The sequence below is a fragment of the Cololabis saira genome, chromosome 14 (genome assembly GCF_033807715.1).
Source record: "Cololabis saira isolate AMF1-May2022 chromosome 14, fColSai1.1, whole genome shotgun sequence".
Taxonomy (NCBI): domain Eukaryota; kingdom Metazoa; phylum Chordata; class Actinopteri; order Beloniformes; family Belonidae; genus Cololabis; species Cololabis saira.
In genome coordinates, this window is record NC_084600.1 from 27,886,114 (window position 1) to 27,903,125 (window position 17,012).

The 17,012-nt window shown below is 41.6% G+C and overlaps 1 protein-coding gene across 3 annotated transcripts in view; it reads left to right on the top strand.

Annotated features, from left to right (window-relative positions):
- The window catches only part of tmem132e (transmembrane protein 132E), a 479,435-nt gene that overhangs the window by 415,815 nt on the left and 46,608 nt on the right, over positions 1-17,012 (top strand). For all 3 annotated transcript variants that reach the window (XM_061740292.1, XM_061740291.1, XM_061740293.1), the window contains 2 exons: positions 2,544-2,736; positions 15,640-15,783. In XM_061740292.1, the coding sequence (XP_061596276.1) occupies positions 2,544-2,736; positions 15,640-15,783 (337 nt within the window). The remainder of the gene's footprint in view (positions 1-2,543; positions 2,737-15,639; positions 15,784-17,012) is intronic.

Sequence of the window (17,012 nt, forward strand, 5' to 3'; positions counted from 1 at the left end):
AATGACTATATTTACAGCATGTCACACATTTACACACACAACCACACAGCACTCACACATGCTCACAGCGTCTCCACTGCGGTGTGGCTGCTCGTGCACGTAGACTACGAAGCCCCGGAGCAACAGCAATCCTTCAGATTAGCAAATGACATGTTTATCTCCTCTGCCACAAAGCAGCGGCCTTAGACGCCTTGACATTCACAGCGCCTTTGCCATAGGGAGCATGCAAGGATTCATGGGGGGGCGGGGGGTCTTCTCGGTAGTTCCATAAAGTTTATTATTGCCATTATCAAAGTTATTTCATGATGAAAGTTAAAATACCTCAATATGTCAGCAAACAACAACTGGGTTTGTCAACATGGTCTTCACCAGAGAAGGTGGTGCCGAGGCTTGTTGGGCATCCTAACTATGGTTGCAGGACAGGCGCACCACGAATCCAGCGTCAAAGCACCGTTGCACTCAAACCGTCGTCTTCGGCTGATTCCTAAGTCAGTGTTTCCCAACCCTGATCCTCGAGGCACACTCTCCTGCATGTTTTAGATGCTACCCTTCTTCAGCACACCTGATTTTAATTAATGGTCCTCATTCTCTTATGGCACTTTTCCACTAATACCTACTCAGCGCGCCTCGACTCGGCATGCCTCCACTCGCCTCGTCCTCATTTGTTTTTAAACACCCAGGTGAGAAGTGGGCAGGTTGGATCGAAGCTGCTGTGACGTATTTGATTGTGTGATCTAAACAGAGAAGACAACACTAAAGATGTAGAACATGGAGGAGATGATATATACTGTATGTGCTGCTTGGTCTGTGTTCGATGTCAAGTTTGTGCTGCCATTGCCTGTTAAAATCGCCACGAGTCGCTCTCGCGCTGATTCCTGCTTCCTGATTCAAACGCCTGACTGCCCCGCCCTCCTGACCAATCGGTTCACTCAAAATAGTGAGTCTAAGTTCACAAGTGTACAATTTGAAACATTACCGACCGGTTTCTCACCTTGTAGTAGTTGTTTTTCCACTGACTGCCGTTCATTCTTCATGTTTAGGTTCAGTCTCTTTTTCCTTTGGGTGTATTGAGGAGTCAAAGCTGCCTGGTTTGGGTTTGGAAACAATGTTGTCCGGTTAGTTTCAGGACCCAGGTCCACTTAGGAAATAATCATCGTCAGGTTTCTGATGCATCGCTCCTTAATATGCTGGATAATGATGCGTAATTGTGCCATATAGCTGTTTACACATTGTACTGCAAATAGACGCTGAGTGGCAGGTTCTGAATTTATGAGATGCTCGAGGTTGCTGACAAAAGCATCGTCTCCAAGGCTGCCTGAGTGATAGCGGGCTCACCTGCTCCTCCAGGGTTTATTACCACAGACCATAACAGCTACTAAATGGACAGTTGAATTATTTTGACAAATTGCTGTTATCAAATTTAAGAAAAGACAACCAACTCTTATAAATAAATATAGTCCTTCCAATAAAAGCCATTTAACGATGCCAACAGTGCACGTTCATGTCCTTGTGCACAGCTATGACGTCTGTTTTAGGCTGTCTACGACGGGCAGGCTGAGAAAATGTAAAATTGCTCCTCGAGAATAGGCGGCAAGACATAAAAAAAGATTAACTTAGTGCAAGAATGCATCAGTTCTCAAGGAGGAGCTCAGGATATTGATGTTTTTGACCTGACAACATTCATATTTGGTGTCTTTGTGGTTGTTGTTCCGACATCAGAAAGAAATGATTAAAGCTTTTCTTTTGATCATTTTCCTTTCGAAGAGTCAAATTTATGTGTGTAAAAGCCTAACTTCTGAAAGGGGAATGATGGTGGTGAGTCTTCAGACTGTGAGGAGCCGCTGTGACCTTCAAGGTTGAGGAGCATAAGCAGCAGCAGCAGTACCTGCAGCATCAGCTGGTTTAGACTGCATTTGTTTAGAAATTTAAGCTGCTTATTAAATCTAAAGGGCTTGTTGTTACCACTGTGCAGGTCCTCACCTAATGTGTCCGGCAACGTGAGCTTTAGGGCAACAGCCAAGCGCTGGATCCAGTTATGGCCTTGGCAGCTTTCTGGAGGCTGGTTTAACGAAGAGCAGCACTCTGATCAGTCTTGAAACATTTATCGCTTCATTAAAAGAGAATAATAAATGATTTTCTGAAGGTGCCCAAGCCTAAAGAAGAAATTTCTATAATTACATGCTCATCGTCACTGTAATGTTAGACCAAGAATAGGACTGACTTTAATATCTGTAAATATGACTTTGAATGGGAATTCACCATCTGACGAGAGCCGTGTCTAAGTTAAGAAGTTTATTTGTCCCCTGCGGCACTTCACATGTCGGTAATGATACAATATTCTCCTTGTTCATCTCAAGCAACACCAAATGCAGAGAAGAGCATAAATGGTACATTTAATAACTGAAATACAACAAGTCAGCTATTTCATTGCCACAAATGAAATAGTTGCTAGATTCTTTTTAGATTTATTTCATGAAAATATCACAGTGAGGGATATTGACTTCTTTCTGGTGCAATTTTGTGTGTTTGTAATGGTCTGGCAGAGATGTGATGGGAAATGTGGAGGTGATGCAGCTGGATTTCGAGATGGAGAACTTCACCAGTCTCTCGGTGACCAGAAGAATCAACTGGAACATCGACTACAAGGGACAAAACCCAACATCCGATTCAGAGAAGGTTGTGACAGAGCTGACGGTGGTGCAGCGGGACATTCAGGCCATCATCCCTCTGGCCATGGTGAGTAAAAAGTGGATATCACTTGAAATAAAGTATTTTTAAACGTTTTAACCCTGTTTACTAAGAGGAATGACATGTACAGTAATGACATGATTTACTAAGTTAATTTGAAAGTTGCTTGGAGATCACGTCCCAAGAGGAGGTCGGGATCTGCTTCAGTGCCCGATGTGATTGTAAACTGTGAAATAGGCATGACGCCAAACTCCCAACATCCTGAAGAGGGATTCACATTGCACACTTTATCTTCATTAGTTTTTTGTTGTTCGAGCTGAACTCACATAAAACACGTGCATGAGCATGACCTTTTTAACAAAGCATTACATCTTGGTTGCAGGAAACATGTTGCAATGACACACTGTACCACAGATAAACAGAACCACTAGACAGAAAGTGAAAGACCTTCTGCATCGGACACACACTTTTACTTGTCGGAACGAAAACAAGGGGTCCCTTCCTCCATAAAAATCTGTTTAAGGGAGTCATATCAGATCTTTAACCAGGAAACTGTCCTTAGACGTCATCATGGAAGCATCGTTCCACTTTGCTTTGTTGGGTTTTGCTGCTGCTTTAATGTTTGGTTACCGTTCATGTAGGTCTAGTTTACTGATTGAATTGCCTGGAGCCCGTGATGTTGCAATGTACTGTTAAGAAGCTCATCATCTGTTCTATTCTGACTGAAAGAGCCTCACAAGTGGTGGACCACTTAGGTTTGGGCACCCTGAATCTGAATATCTGTCTCTCCAGTTTGACAGGATTCTGACATTGTAGACCAGAACGGGAGACTAACTGTCCAGCTTCCCCATGTTTATCCCCACCCAAGTCCACATCACACCTCGGACATTGGCGGCACAAAGCTGTATGACAGGTTTTAAAAGAGGTGCACACCTCAAGTTGTTGACCCCCTCCACCCACCCCGAAACTGGCTGCTGTGAGCAGAGCGGTAAAGTCATGATAACAGACAGCAGCTGCTGTCATGTATCTCTGTAATATTTTGACCAAAGCTTGTTTAAAGTGGCAGTTGTGAAGGACAGGGGCCGTGCAGTCCTCCCCTTCATTCATTGACAGTACTTTCTCTGAAATTGGTTTTGGACTTGACAGACTTATGACAAGGTGGCGGCGGTCAAACTGACATGGCAATCACTGTACGATCACGTTTATGCATATTGTGTACACACACAAGGTTAAAATGGGCTCAGTTTGTCTGCAGGGACTATAGTCAAACAATCACCTAAGTCCAAGGACAGTCTTATCAGAGACTTAAAATCATTTATAGCTAGCATTAATTGCCATTTAGCTGTTAAAACATTCCCTTCTAACTCCTTCTCATCCAAACATGCATTTATTTTCGACTGCAGAGTTCCTTTAACGTAGAATAATCACTGCGGATCACAAGAGCATTCCTTACGCCCACTCATGATGAGGACCCCAACAAATGAACGCTATTTGTCAGTTTTAAGAAGACTGATATCGATTTACTTCTTCTGATCTGTCCACTCATGAAACCTTCACCAAATTAGCTCGGTATTTTTACAGTTTCCAGCAGACAGACAGAATTATACATTTCCATTTCTGCCTTTAAGACTTCAAAATGTAAGACAGATAGGAAAAGGATATGTTTTGGTTTCTTTTTTCCTATACAAACCATCAGTCAGTCTGATCTCATAATCCTTAATCCTATGATTGTGTGGCTACCAGATGTGTCATACGTGTGCACTGTTTGCCACACAACTGGCTGGTGGAAAAGCTTACTGCTCCTTCATGACTGTAATGCTGAGGTGGTGAAAAAATGTCACCAATGTTATCAAATATGGCACCAAAGTCTATATTGGATGGGAAATATTTTAGTTAATGCTCCCCGATATTTACAAAAATACTAGAAATATGTCATATTCATCACTTGTGAAGGACTGTACTATTAATACTCTTTATTTCAGCATACTTCCCCGCTGTGCCAGGTGTTAGGGACAGGTGTTATCAAGGTGTCTGATTCAAAATTACAAGGAAAAACAGTCTGTACACTGTCGCCTATAATTTTCCTAATATGTGCTTATAGTACAGGCCTACACTGAAATTAGTAAACCGCTGAGGTGTTTCAGACGCCTAAGCAACACCTTCAAAAACCCACAAGAAAGAAATGAGCATGCATCTGAAGAGCCTGATGAACTCTGGAGACTATCAGGGTAACCGGTAGCCTTGCTTTCATGCTGAAGTCATCATGATTACAGATCTGGCGGCTTAAAGTCTTTTCATGTTTAAATACCAGTTCAAATTTTATTTGGAGTAGTTGATTATTTTTAGGAAGCATTGTCTAGTTATCTCTGCCTCCTTCCTCAACTGTTGGTGAACACCAGGTAAAGTCAATTTTACTCCAATCCTGGTTCTATCCTGCGACCACTATAGCTGAAATGATGGCCAACGACGCCTACCACAAGAAGTCATCTCGCAGAGTTGCAGTGGACACCATGGCAGAGTTGCAGATGCTCTGTTGGGTTGCTTTAGGGGGACAATGCTGTGGTTTATTATCAACAGCAACAAAGCAGCGTTCAGGAAGGTGGTGGACGAGCTTGAGAAAGAAGTGGAACCTCATCCTAAACATTAGAAGAACCGACAAAATTATCGGATGTGGAGTTCCACAAGACTGGTGCTGTTCCCTCATCTCTCTACAGTTATCCAACACCTCCGCTTGGTGTAATCACACCTCAAGCGTCATCAAAAAAGGATCAACACCTTTGCTTCATTGGGACCACTAGACTTCAGGGTGTGTGACGTCTAGTGTTGCCACAAGACTTCACACACCCTGCATATTATGATGGGCTTGGAGGCTGTCTAGCATCTGGGCAAGTACCACCATAATGAGGAGCAGTTTCTTCTCTGAGGCTGTCACCCTGATGAACTGCTCCACACTGCTGAGTGAAGCCTTAAATCTATGATCTATTTATTACAGATGAGCACATCAGGCTGCTTTACTGTAATGCTTGTATTGCTGCTACTGTCCCCACATGCTGTTTCTTTATTGCCTTTGTTTATTTTTATAGTATTTCTTTCATACTTGGTGTGTGATTTTAAAAGCTATGCAACTTTAACATTTTAGAATTTATTAATTGGGTATGGAACCAAGTACTTGGGGGTATTCATCATGCTGAGATCTGGGACTGGGTTACTTGTTCTGGTAAAATATTCAAGATAGCCAAGACAGCCTTATTGATCTGTGCCAGATAAACGTCTCCATGAGTGACTTTTGAATAGTTCAGACACAAGTGAGACACAGCCTAACATTAGCAACTTAACATTTGGAGATGGCTGGCAGCCATATATCCCCATAGCCTTCTGCCAGCCATGTGATACTTTTGGTTGTTTTCACATCTATTAGTTCGTTAGATTTGGTAAGATTGGCGACTCGCTTCAGATGCGGTTACAACATTCAGCTGGTCCGAGTTTCCTTTCACATTACCATTCATGGAACAAGCCAAACCATATGAGTGTTCCTCTCCTCGCCTGTGGTGGCGCTGCATCAGGAATTACTGAGGGAGACGAGACAAACGACGAAGACGAAAACTCACTATCTATTAGTCAATGCAGGCCAACTTCCAGTGTTGACCAGAAATTGTGACACTTTGTCGCCTGACCATACTTCTATCAGAGCGTTTACCTCTTCCTTGCTCCACGTCTGACCGCAAAACATTTCAGCTGGAAATCACACTACAAGTGAGTTTGTTTAAGTTGTGTTTACCCACAATGCCGCACGTTGTAGTCCACTTCCTGCACTTGGTCCAGTTGAAGCGTATTGATAGGGCTTTTCCACCAAAGCGGTTCCAGTACTAGTTTGGTACCAGTGCCAGACTCGTTGCCACGAAACTGGAGCTACGCTGCCCACAAAACCTTGTAAGGCCAGATGCATGAACCACCATGTCACTGTGGGGGCTGTGATGATTGTAACCAACCAAATCTATGCTACCGCCATATCATACTGGAAAAGTTCTGGATGCATTCTTACTGATTTAATCATACAATCCTGGCTTTCTGGTGCTCCCCCAGTGGAAAAGCAAACAGTTCTTTGTTGAACCTGTTAGGAACTGGCTCTAGCACCAGCTTTAGTACCGGCTCTAACTCCAGCTCTAGCACCAACACTAGCACCAGCACTAGCACTAGGACCAGCACAGGGCTGCATCTTTATCGTTGGTAACTTGTAAACTTATGCTGTTATGGTGCGTCCATTTAAACAAAAAAACAAAATACTCCAACCAACCAACTTCCTTCTACACAGTTGTTAAAGTGGGATTAAACAGGTGGGGGAGCCCTAAAATTTGGCGTTTCGGTGCAGGGAAAATTATGTAAATGATTGCAAAGAAACTGTATTCACTTTATTCTCAATAGAAAAATAAGCAAAACACAAACATTGCTCCTGTGAATGCTCTGATTAGGCTCATCAGAGCATTCACAGGAGCAGACATGATTAATTAAAACATGAAATAATCTGTCTAAAGTAATCATTTTTAATCAAATACCATTATTTTACTAAAAAAATGTTTTGACTCCATAGGCTTGTCACTGGCTCATCTATCTTTTTTCCAACCAATCCTTACCCTGAAAGATAATCAGTGATCAGATAATCCTCCATCTTTAACAATGAAATTATCATATATTTACAATACGTTTTCCAAGAACTAAATATTCATAAACATCACAATCTCACAATTAACCATAGGTAGCCTAGAAAGCTTCTACCTTTGGATAATGTTAGCGTTTTGCTATTAAACAAGCAACATCAAGCAGCAAGCCATTTTTAAATTTCAATTTCTCTTATTGGCCTATTTGAATTGTTGAATATTACAAGTCTTCACCATCAATCTCAATTTTAATGCCCGGGCTCCGGTGTGGTGGGGCCAGCCAGGCGGTGGGGTCGAGCTCCGGGGCAGCGGGGTCGGACTCTGAGGTTGGGCTCCAGGTGAAAGGCTGCGGGGCCAAGTGGCCCGGCGGCTGGGCGGCCGGGCAGTGGAGACGGGCTCCGGTGGGCTCCGGCCCACTTTAACCCCTGCATCTACAACAGGATAGTAAATACTGACACTTTTTTTTTTAAGCTAAAACAGAGATTCTACTAGTGCAAATCAATAGTATACATTGAACCTTTTCTTTTGCTCTTCTATGTTAAGAACTTTTTCTTTTCCATTTCTTGACACCACTTTATGTCCATGTGTCAACTCAATGGAAATCTGAACTATGAAACTTAAAAACAATCAGGCTTTGGTTCTTTTGAACAGGGCTGCGTCATCTACTGAGTGAATTCAGAATTTTTGTCATCACTGACAAAAGTAATAAAAAGTAATCAGTTCTGCGACAGCTTACTGATTGTTACAAACAATGTCTTCAACTTGTCTCCTGGAAGGTGGCAATTATTGAGGGCAGTAAACAAATATTGGAAATAAACGGAGATTAATCAAACATGAGTTGCTGAGCACATCTGACTGCTTTCATCTTTCATCCTTTTTTGCTTTGGCATTTGATGGTTAAATTACAGTATTTTGGCAGAGATAACATTTTTACTGTACATAAATGATTCAGAACACTGGAAGCAGGTGGCAGTGTGGGAAGTCTAAGCACAGTTCTAGGAACCAGTGGAAGGCTTTCCTGTTTTTTCTTTCGTCTCGAGGTCTACTGTGTTTATGGGCAGCAAAGGTCGTCACTGCAATTCCACTCTCCAGGACCAGCGAGCTCTTCGGCTGGTTGCACATTTACTGATGTGCCACCGTAGGTCATATTACACATAAATACTGCTGCGCATCCTCGCCTCGAAATGTTTGAGTTACGTTTGTCCAGAGGGCAAAATGCAGCAATTTCACAATAAAAGCTCAGAAATTGCTGCATTCTGAGCTTGAAAACGGTGATATGCCCACCTTTTTAAATCATGATATTTCTACAGTATGTTTCGCATTATTTCAGAACTAAGTCTACAAACATCTTGGCATCCCATACAGCATGATACACACAAGCACCAAACAAAAGCAGAAACCAGTCCAGTTACAGGCCGGGTGCTGCAGTTATCACAGCTGTGCTTTTATACGCTGTCTTTGACAAGCAACTTCTTTTCAGTATGGATTGATGCATATGGATGGCATCATTATTTGTTTTAAGGGATGATGCTCTGAAGGCTGCTGTGTTGCAGCACTAACTACCATTTAAGGTACTGTTCTCTACAAATGCTAATTTTCCCTTGTGAATAAATGTAAATCCTCAGCAAATAATTGCATGATTGTTTTATTTAACCTTATATCACATTTGTTAGAAACATGCATTTGTGGGAGTAGCTGCAGAGCTGAAGATGTGGGTTGGACCCATGAAGAATTTGCCAAATCTTCTATGCCAATACCAAACAACTTTGACTTTTGTTTGGTGTTTGGGGGGTCGGATTATTGACGTTTGTAGAACCAACACGTTTGGCAATTTAACAATTGATCCATTTAACAAACAGGAGCATCAGTAGCGTGAGAAAGAAGCAACCACAGCCACAACAGCCTGGCTCCTCCTCCACATGCCGGTCACCAGCCTGCTCAGATATTGCTGTGGGATGGATTGCATTCTTTAACCAGCATTTGTCTCAGCTAACATGGTCGTGTTGGTCCCTCTGGCATCAACAGGACGCCCAAGCTGGTCCCACAAATGTTCAGGGGGGTTGAGGTCAGAACTGCTGGCAGGCCGTTCCGACCTCTCCACTCCCACATTGTGGAGGTGCTCTCTGTGGGGGTGAGCATTGTCATCTTGGAGAATAGAGTTCAGTCCCAGACTGTGGAAATATGGGATTACCACTGGTTGCAGAACCTCATCTACATATCTCTCTGCATTGAGATTGCCTCCAATGACGACTTCTCCACACTTTGACTTTTTGATGCAACAGCCGTAGGAATGTGGACTCATTGCTGAGCATAACGTTCCCCCACATGTTGAGGTTCCGGTGCAAGTGTTGCCAACACAATAGTCAAGAGCAACAGCAAAATATGTTGAAGATAAAAGATTTAGCTGATTTTTCATGGGCACAACCACATAATCAGGATTCCAATATATACATTTATATTTATATATATTATATATGATATTGTTATAGCACCCAACTCTGCTGTAGACCTTCACAATAAAAATATGTGAGTCTGTCCAGTTACAGACTTGCCAGGCATGCTCAAGGATTCTCAAACAAATTTGTTTTTATGCCCCAGAAACTTCTCTACTTATTTTTACATTTGCAAATTGTAACATGTGCTCCTTTCAACTGTCACAGATTTAAAACTGCACGTTTAGAATCATTGAATTGCTTTAGAGGAGGTTGAGAAGAATTCAATGTCAAACCAGAATTTCAGTCCCTATATGGACATGTGGAGTTCGCAGTCCATACGTGTTGGGACATAACCATACGTGTGACATGTGGATCTTTCCCTTCAATCATTCTTAGAGACTTGGGTAAATATTCCTAACAGCCTTTCTGTGAGCTTGCCAACGGTTTTATAAGGCCTAATACCACTGTCAGAATAATAACTCTTGGTGTCCTGTTGTCTATTTGCATAATTGCAGCCGCTTTGCATCTAAAGCGCCATTAAACATACTTGAGCTGCAGTTATGACATTGTGTATGGGACATCTGCTGTAACATAAGGTTCACTTAATATCCCTCGTCCCCTTGACATTTGGGAGTTTGGGTGTTTCTTGTACCCAGATGTGTTGAGATGTGCTGCAGAATTAGATGTGCTTGTTCAACTTTTTTTCTTCTCCTTCTGCCACTTCTGCACTTAAAACTGTTGGCTAATTAGAATATGCATTGTGCATTTGGGTATTTGTATTACTTATATTTCTAACATCTCTAATAGAACAAAATAGACAACGCTGTTCAGAAAAAGACTGCAAAAAGATATGTGGTAGGTTTTTAGTGTGTAATGTCTGGGCTGTAAAAGTACGTTTTTGAAAAGACTCGTGACACGCTGAGGCCTGCCAGGCTTGAACCGCGCAGAAAGTTTTCACATAATGGGAATTTTCAAAGTGTTTCCAAGTGTTTCTCACATTATTTAATACAAATTCATTTAAAAATCTAATTTTGACATTCTGGGAAGAAAATAAATTCTGCTCGACGACCGAGTTTCATCAGCAGGGATCATGTACTGATTTTCCAGTTTGACGAAAGTCCTGCGGTTCGGCAATGAGTTCACCGACATGTCATTTCCTTTAACTGGAATTGTAAATTCTACCAGAGTCTTGCATTAGGCAGTCCAATTTTGTGAGACTTATTAAACACAAATGTTTTAAACAGAGCTTTCAAATAAGACATTTTATCATGGCAGCTTCCTGAGGAGCTCAGTCAGGCGAGTTACGCTGACGGAACTCTGTGCTCCAATGGAAAGCCTTTGCTTCACGAGTGTCTGCAGAGGAATTGAGTGCTGACATTAGTGCTTTCTTTGCTCGCAGCCGTTCATTTAAACAGCTTACTTCAGTGGTTTGTACTTTGTTAGCCCTCGGGGCTCTTGTGAATGTTGAGCTCCCAGTTGGTCTCTTTACACCAATACAATCTGGCATTCAGGTATAAAAGTAATGTTTTTATGCTTTTATGACCACACTGCAGTCCCACAGCAATTTATGAAACTTTCAGGAAAGCGCTCTGCTGTTTATTTGATCATTATTCACGGCCTAATCATAACACTGTGTAGTGGAAGTGTAGTCGTACAGCGACTCTTGAACATCACGAGAGCAGGCTTGATCATAATCTTGATCATAATCTTGACCATAATTTGGTGTAACTTCTTAAAACAGAGAAGAACGCTGAGTTTCCTTTAAATTGACTAATATGTCTCTGGGGCTTTTTAGGAGCTTTTTTTTCCTGCATTGACCCGATGAAGTAAAGCATCTAATGAATCAGTCAAGTCAAGGAATTTCACAATTCCCCCCCAAAAAATGAAATGTGGTTCTGAACTCGCACGTCTTTTGACTTCTTTGTAGTCAGTTTAAGTTTAGCAGTAGACACAAAGACACGAATCAGCCTGACACTTTTCAGCTGGTGGCGCACACCTCCTGACAGCTTGTGGAGCAGATCAGCATTTTCAGAAAGTGCTGATAAGAAAACAAGCTTGGTAGTTTTGTCTCCAAAATACAAATATGACACATTCTATGTTGCAAAGGAACGATGATGAGTGTCTCAAGTGGACACCCCCCCCCTCACACACACACATATTATCTGACTCACACGTGTGAACAAGGAGAGAGAACAGGAAACCAGACAGGCTGCTGAAAGAATAGGGTGAAGACGAGGGCTTTTGTTGTTGTCGTTGTTGGTTCTTTTTCAAATGGTTGAAGAAGCACAGGTTGTTGACCAAGAAAGAGAAACAACCATAAAACGGTTGCGCTGAAAGCAACCCTGGGGCTTGTTATATTCTTGGGGCCAATATTAACACCGAACCATTGACATTTATATGTTTCTTTTGTAATCGCTCTAAACTTTTAAAGTCAGAATTATTTCCAGATGTGTATCCTCATGCATTCATTCATAAAGATGGACATCTAGCAAAATACATAGTTCCCATAAGTCAACAGCAGGTCGAGACTGCAGCAGGTCAGCCGAAATCGCTACGCTAAATTTAACTAGAGCCATTCACAAATACACATACATATTTTTACTAAATTCATAAAATTTGAAATTGATATATTGTGTAATATATATTGTATTTGGAGGCTGGATGTGAGGCTCATTCACACCGCCGTATTCCTTATTGACTCACATTTTGAGGTAAACATGAGATTTTTCTCAAAGAAAATGGTAGGTAAAATAGATTCATAACAGACGGGGGAAATATTTCCACATATTTTGCCCCAATTCCACCATAATTAGTGCCAGGTGGTCTGGTTTACACTTCATGGTGGAATACATTCAGACGGTATCTAATAAGTATTTTGCATTTTCCTGTGAAGCACAGTAATCAAGTTAATGTCAACTGTGCACAGCGATGACTATTTTTTAGCTCCTGGCTCAGTTCAGGTAATAATTAGACTTCCCGAAGTACCACTTTCCCCTTAAATGTGCTATGTAGTGAAAAAATCCAAGATGAGAAGCAACAGCAACAGTACCAGCGCGTTGGCTGTGTCGCACTGATGCACTAAATCGAGTTTAATACAAACACAGATGTTCTGACTGGATCGGTCACTGAAATGCGACGCACCAGGGATCTGATGAATGTTGAAACACCTTCAAATGATTATAGGTAGCTATGTTTAGATCGTGCTCTAAGATTTTTTTCATTTATTTTTTTTTTAATTAACATATCATGTCCTATTGCTGACTGGAAGTGAGAAAATGTTCTGTGCTGAAGCGGGTTTATGTGGTTATTGAGGGGGGCATTTTGAAGACTTGTCAAAACAAGACATGAAAACTTGCTGGTCTGTCAGTTTGCAAGCATGTTTTTATTAAAGTAGTGTCTTCCCCCACGTATGTCTGCAGCGGTCTCCCACTCACCTTTCCTTCAACGTGTCTCCCATCTTTGAAAGAGAGATCACCTACAGGCACCTTCTTGTCCTATTTTTATATATTTTCTCAGAAAATAACATATACACAAGTACTCATAGAAACGCTTTAAAGTTTCCATCCTGATTCAATTCGTCTTTTATTTAAATTGTCCAATTCCTCTGGAGTCGATCTCCAGGGGTAAGTGCCAACGGGCACAGACAGACTCCCTCTGGATACTAATCGATAGGCGTACAAACAGTCACAGAAGCTAAGGCTCCGAGCTAGCATCAGACGGCCATTGGCAGTTTTGCAGGATAAAACTTGTTTATCCAAGGTGTTAACAGCAATCCTGCAGCTTGATTGTTTTGAATAGTGACTCTTCAGATTATTTTGTGGAGTCAAGTACGCTGCCACTTTTATACTGTACTCAACTGAGGCCCCAAAAGCTCTCTACTGGTTCTTTTATTTTAGACTTTCTACATAAATGATGTGGTACTGAATCTTGATGAAAGTGCACACTGTTTTGTTGTTTGTTATCTATAATTCAATTTTATTGATTTAGCTTCTATTACAGTACAAGTTGTCCCTCGTTCTCTAGTGGAGTTCAAGCCTGCAGATGAATATCATTCTGTAACAAGTAGCGTGCAGGCACAGGCTAGCTTTCCATCCAGGGGTATCTCTAAATAGCTTAAATCTGTAAAAGAGAGGCAACAAATGTTCAATAATGGGCAGCCCACATTCTACAGGTGAAACCTCCCAGCTCTCCTGGTACACGGAACAAGCATACCTCTACAGTCGTGCCAGATTCACATTAGTCATCAATGTATTGCTTATCTGTGCCTGTTTTGTATTTTACGATCACGTGTTTGGGCATGAAGTAATCACAGTGGATTAAGCAAAAAAAAAAAAGAAAAGGCGAAAGAGCAACTTTCAATTTGGAGACAAAATGGAGCTCAATGACACGTCACTATCAAGTAAAACAACTAAGAACATGCTGGAAAAGGTGGAAAAATGCTGCGTAATGCTTGTTTTTTATGGTGTGTTGAACTGCACAAAATAAGTGCCTTGACAAAACTCAGAGCTGAGCTTTTCTATGATATTCCCTCGATTATTCAACAGTTGTGAGCCTTGCAGATTAGGACGAACCCATGGGGAGAAAGACGGTCGCCATCTTTCCACTCTGCAACCTCATTAAGACCGTAAGATGGGCACTGGGCACACATTTTAATATAGTATTTTTTTGACTTTGGTAAATTTGCAAGGTTCAAGTTACTCTCCTGAGCTGTTTCCTCAGCTCGAAAAAGAAGACTTGTTATCCTCTTGTAGCTGCCTCCTAAGAAGAGAGAAAATAATTAATGGTTTTGTACTTGTGTGCATTCTAATTGGCTGTTAAAATTCCAGAGCATCAAAAAGAAAAGGCAGAATAAATGACAGTGTTTGCCTTGTTCAAAGCCAATTTACTGCAATTTACATATTTTTGTGTCATCGTATACAGCCATTGAATCTTTTTAATACTCAGATGTTCCACAAACAAATCAAGGCAGAAAAGCACTGAACGTATATTACATAAATGGTGACCGTATGAATGAAGATGTGGAAAGAGACCACATACTCTGGTTTAGCAGTTACTGTTTCAGACCGGAGGCACAAGAGCATCATGGGATCTTGTATATTCATATGTTCTTTCGTCGTCATGGGTTAATGTGAACTGGACTGGCGAGTTCTCTGTGTTCTCTGTGGCAGTTTGACCCAGTTTAAACTATCCGTATACCTACACTTTTACCGTGTGCCCTCATGGATATATTCCATCAACCCATAAATCCATTTGATGTTCTCGCTTTCTCCTGGTCAGGGGTTACAGAGAGCTGAAACCTATCTGAACCGCCAGGGGGTGAACGTGGCTACTGTACAGGATTATACTACAGTTTATGGATGGACTCAAACAATGACTGCATGAAAGATAAAGGGTGTAACCTTTGACATCACACTGGGATACCCAGTGGAGACTCTAGACTCGAAAAGTACAAGGACCCCTTCTGATGCCCCAAGAAGCTGCTTGGGTCGGCTGGAGGCAGGTGGCAACCCTTTTTAGTTCAGACTCAAACGTAGGCTGGATGTAGGAGTTTCCAGGATGACTAAAGTAGAGGGCATTACTTTTCCACCCTTTTCATCTCCATTTAAGTTAACTACTCGTGCTCACTGGGGATAAAAAATGCCCTTGAAATGAAAATGTCAATTGAGGAAATTCAGTGAAAGATATTTTCAATATAGAGAACTGAAGTGGTCTGGCAGTGAGACGGCCGCCTGGTTGGCACGCCGACAGTGATGGTAATGGTTTTAAATGTGGGCCTCAGTCGTGCTCACGAAATATCAAGGAAACTAATTATTTTCCACTCACTGTGTCATTAATGGCATGCTCATCTTTTTTCTCTATAGGACACTGAGATTATCAACACTGCCATCCTGACCGGACGCACTGTGGCCATTCCCGTTAAAATGGTCTCCATAGAGATGAATGGGGCAGTCACGGATGTCTCAGCCTTTGTGCAGTGCAAGTCATCAAATGAAGACATTGTAAAGGTACAGTAAACCACATTTCCTCTGGATTCTGGTAAATGTAATCCTTTTAACCTTCCACAGCACCACTTACATCATTGGGAAAGCATAAAAAATACATTTTGAACAGCACTGTAAGCACTCTTGATTTGATTCTTACCTTCGATAAAATCAGCAGACATGGATAGGATTCTACATAGAAAAATCAATAAGATTACAAAGGAAAAGTGTAAACTCCATTAGATGCTTTTCAAAGTGGCACACCTGCTGCTCCTCTGGGAGGTGCCCCATCTGCAATGCTCTGCTCAGCTGATGTGTGGAACTGCAAAGTCCCCATCATTTCTGGCCCACTTAAGCATCACGACAGCAGGAAAACGTGACACCAGTGTCCCAGAACGTTGAACAACCCTTGCTTGTGCTCCTGGAGAATCAAAGCTGAGACCACAGCATCAAGTCTTGTTTGTTGATTAAATAAATTAAACAAGGATCACACCAACTTTTACAAAGCACATCAGACAACCTGATTGCATTATCACTTTCCCCATTCAATTTGCCTCATTGGTAATTACAACATAGGCTGATGGGATAACGGTGTAGCCTGTACAGAGATGTGTTGCAATGCACGTTTGTGCCGTTGAAAGTGGTGGAAAAAGCCATGTGTCTTGTAAGAAACTGCAGTATAATAGCTTATATTATATTACAACAGTGCAACTAAACAAAAGTTATGGCACATCTTCAAAAAACTTTCTAAAACTGAACCAGATTTAAAACCATCCATCTGTTGTACTACCTCTGTATGTCTGCTTTTTAACCACTAGGTGACTGCAATATCTGTGTAAGGATGGAAAATAGTAACCTTATAAAAATGAAGACTTGTCAGAGTCTTGTCTAGACTTCAGCGAATTTAATAATCTGTGGCATGCAAAAGGTTCAAAGGTACATCTCTGAAGGTTAATGAAGAATGACACTGAAGAACAAGCAAAAAGAGTTTTGCAAGAGGAGAACAATTATATTCAGTTCTCATAACACTTTTGCAGGTGTTAAACAGACGAACCCAACTCTGTAGACACAACACTGAGTGTACTCAGACTTAGGAGGGAAAACAATAACAGAATAGCTGAGACAGCAACTTTCCATCATTTTCAAATCAACTTCTGCTGATACGAGTTCGGTCACGAGGTCTGAACAGCAGATAGACCCGGACCTCCCTCTCCTTGGCCCTCTCCTCCAGCTGTTCGGGGGGGGGGGTGCTG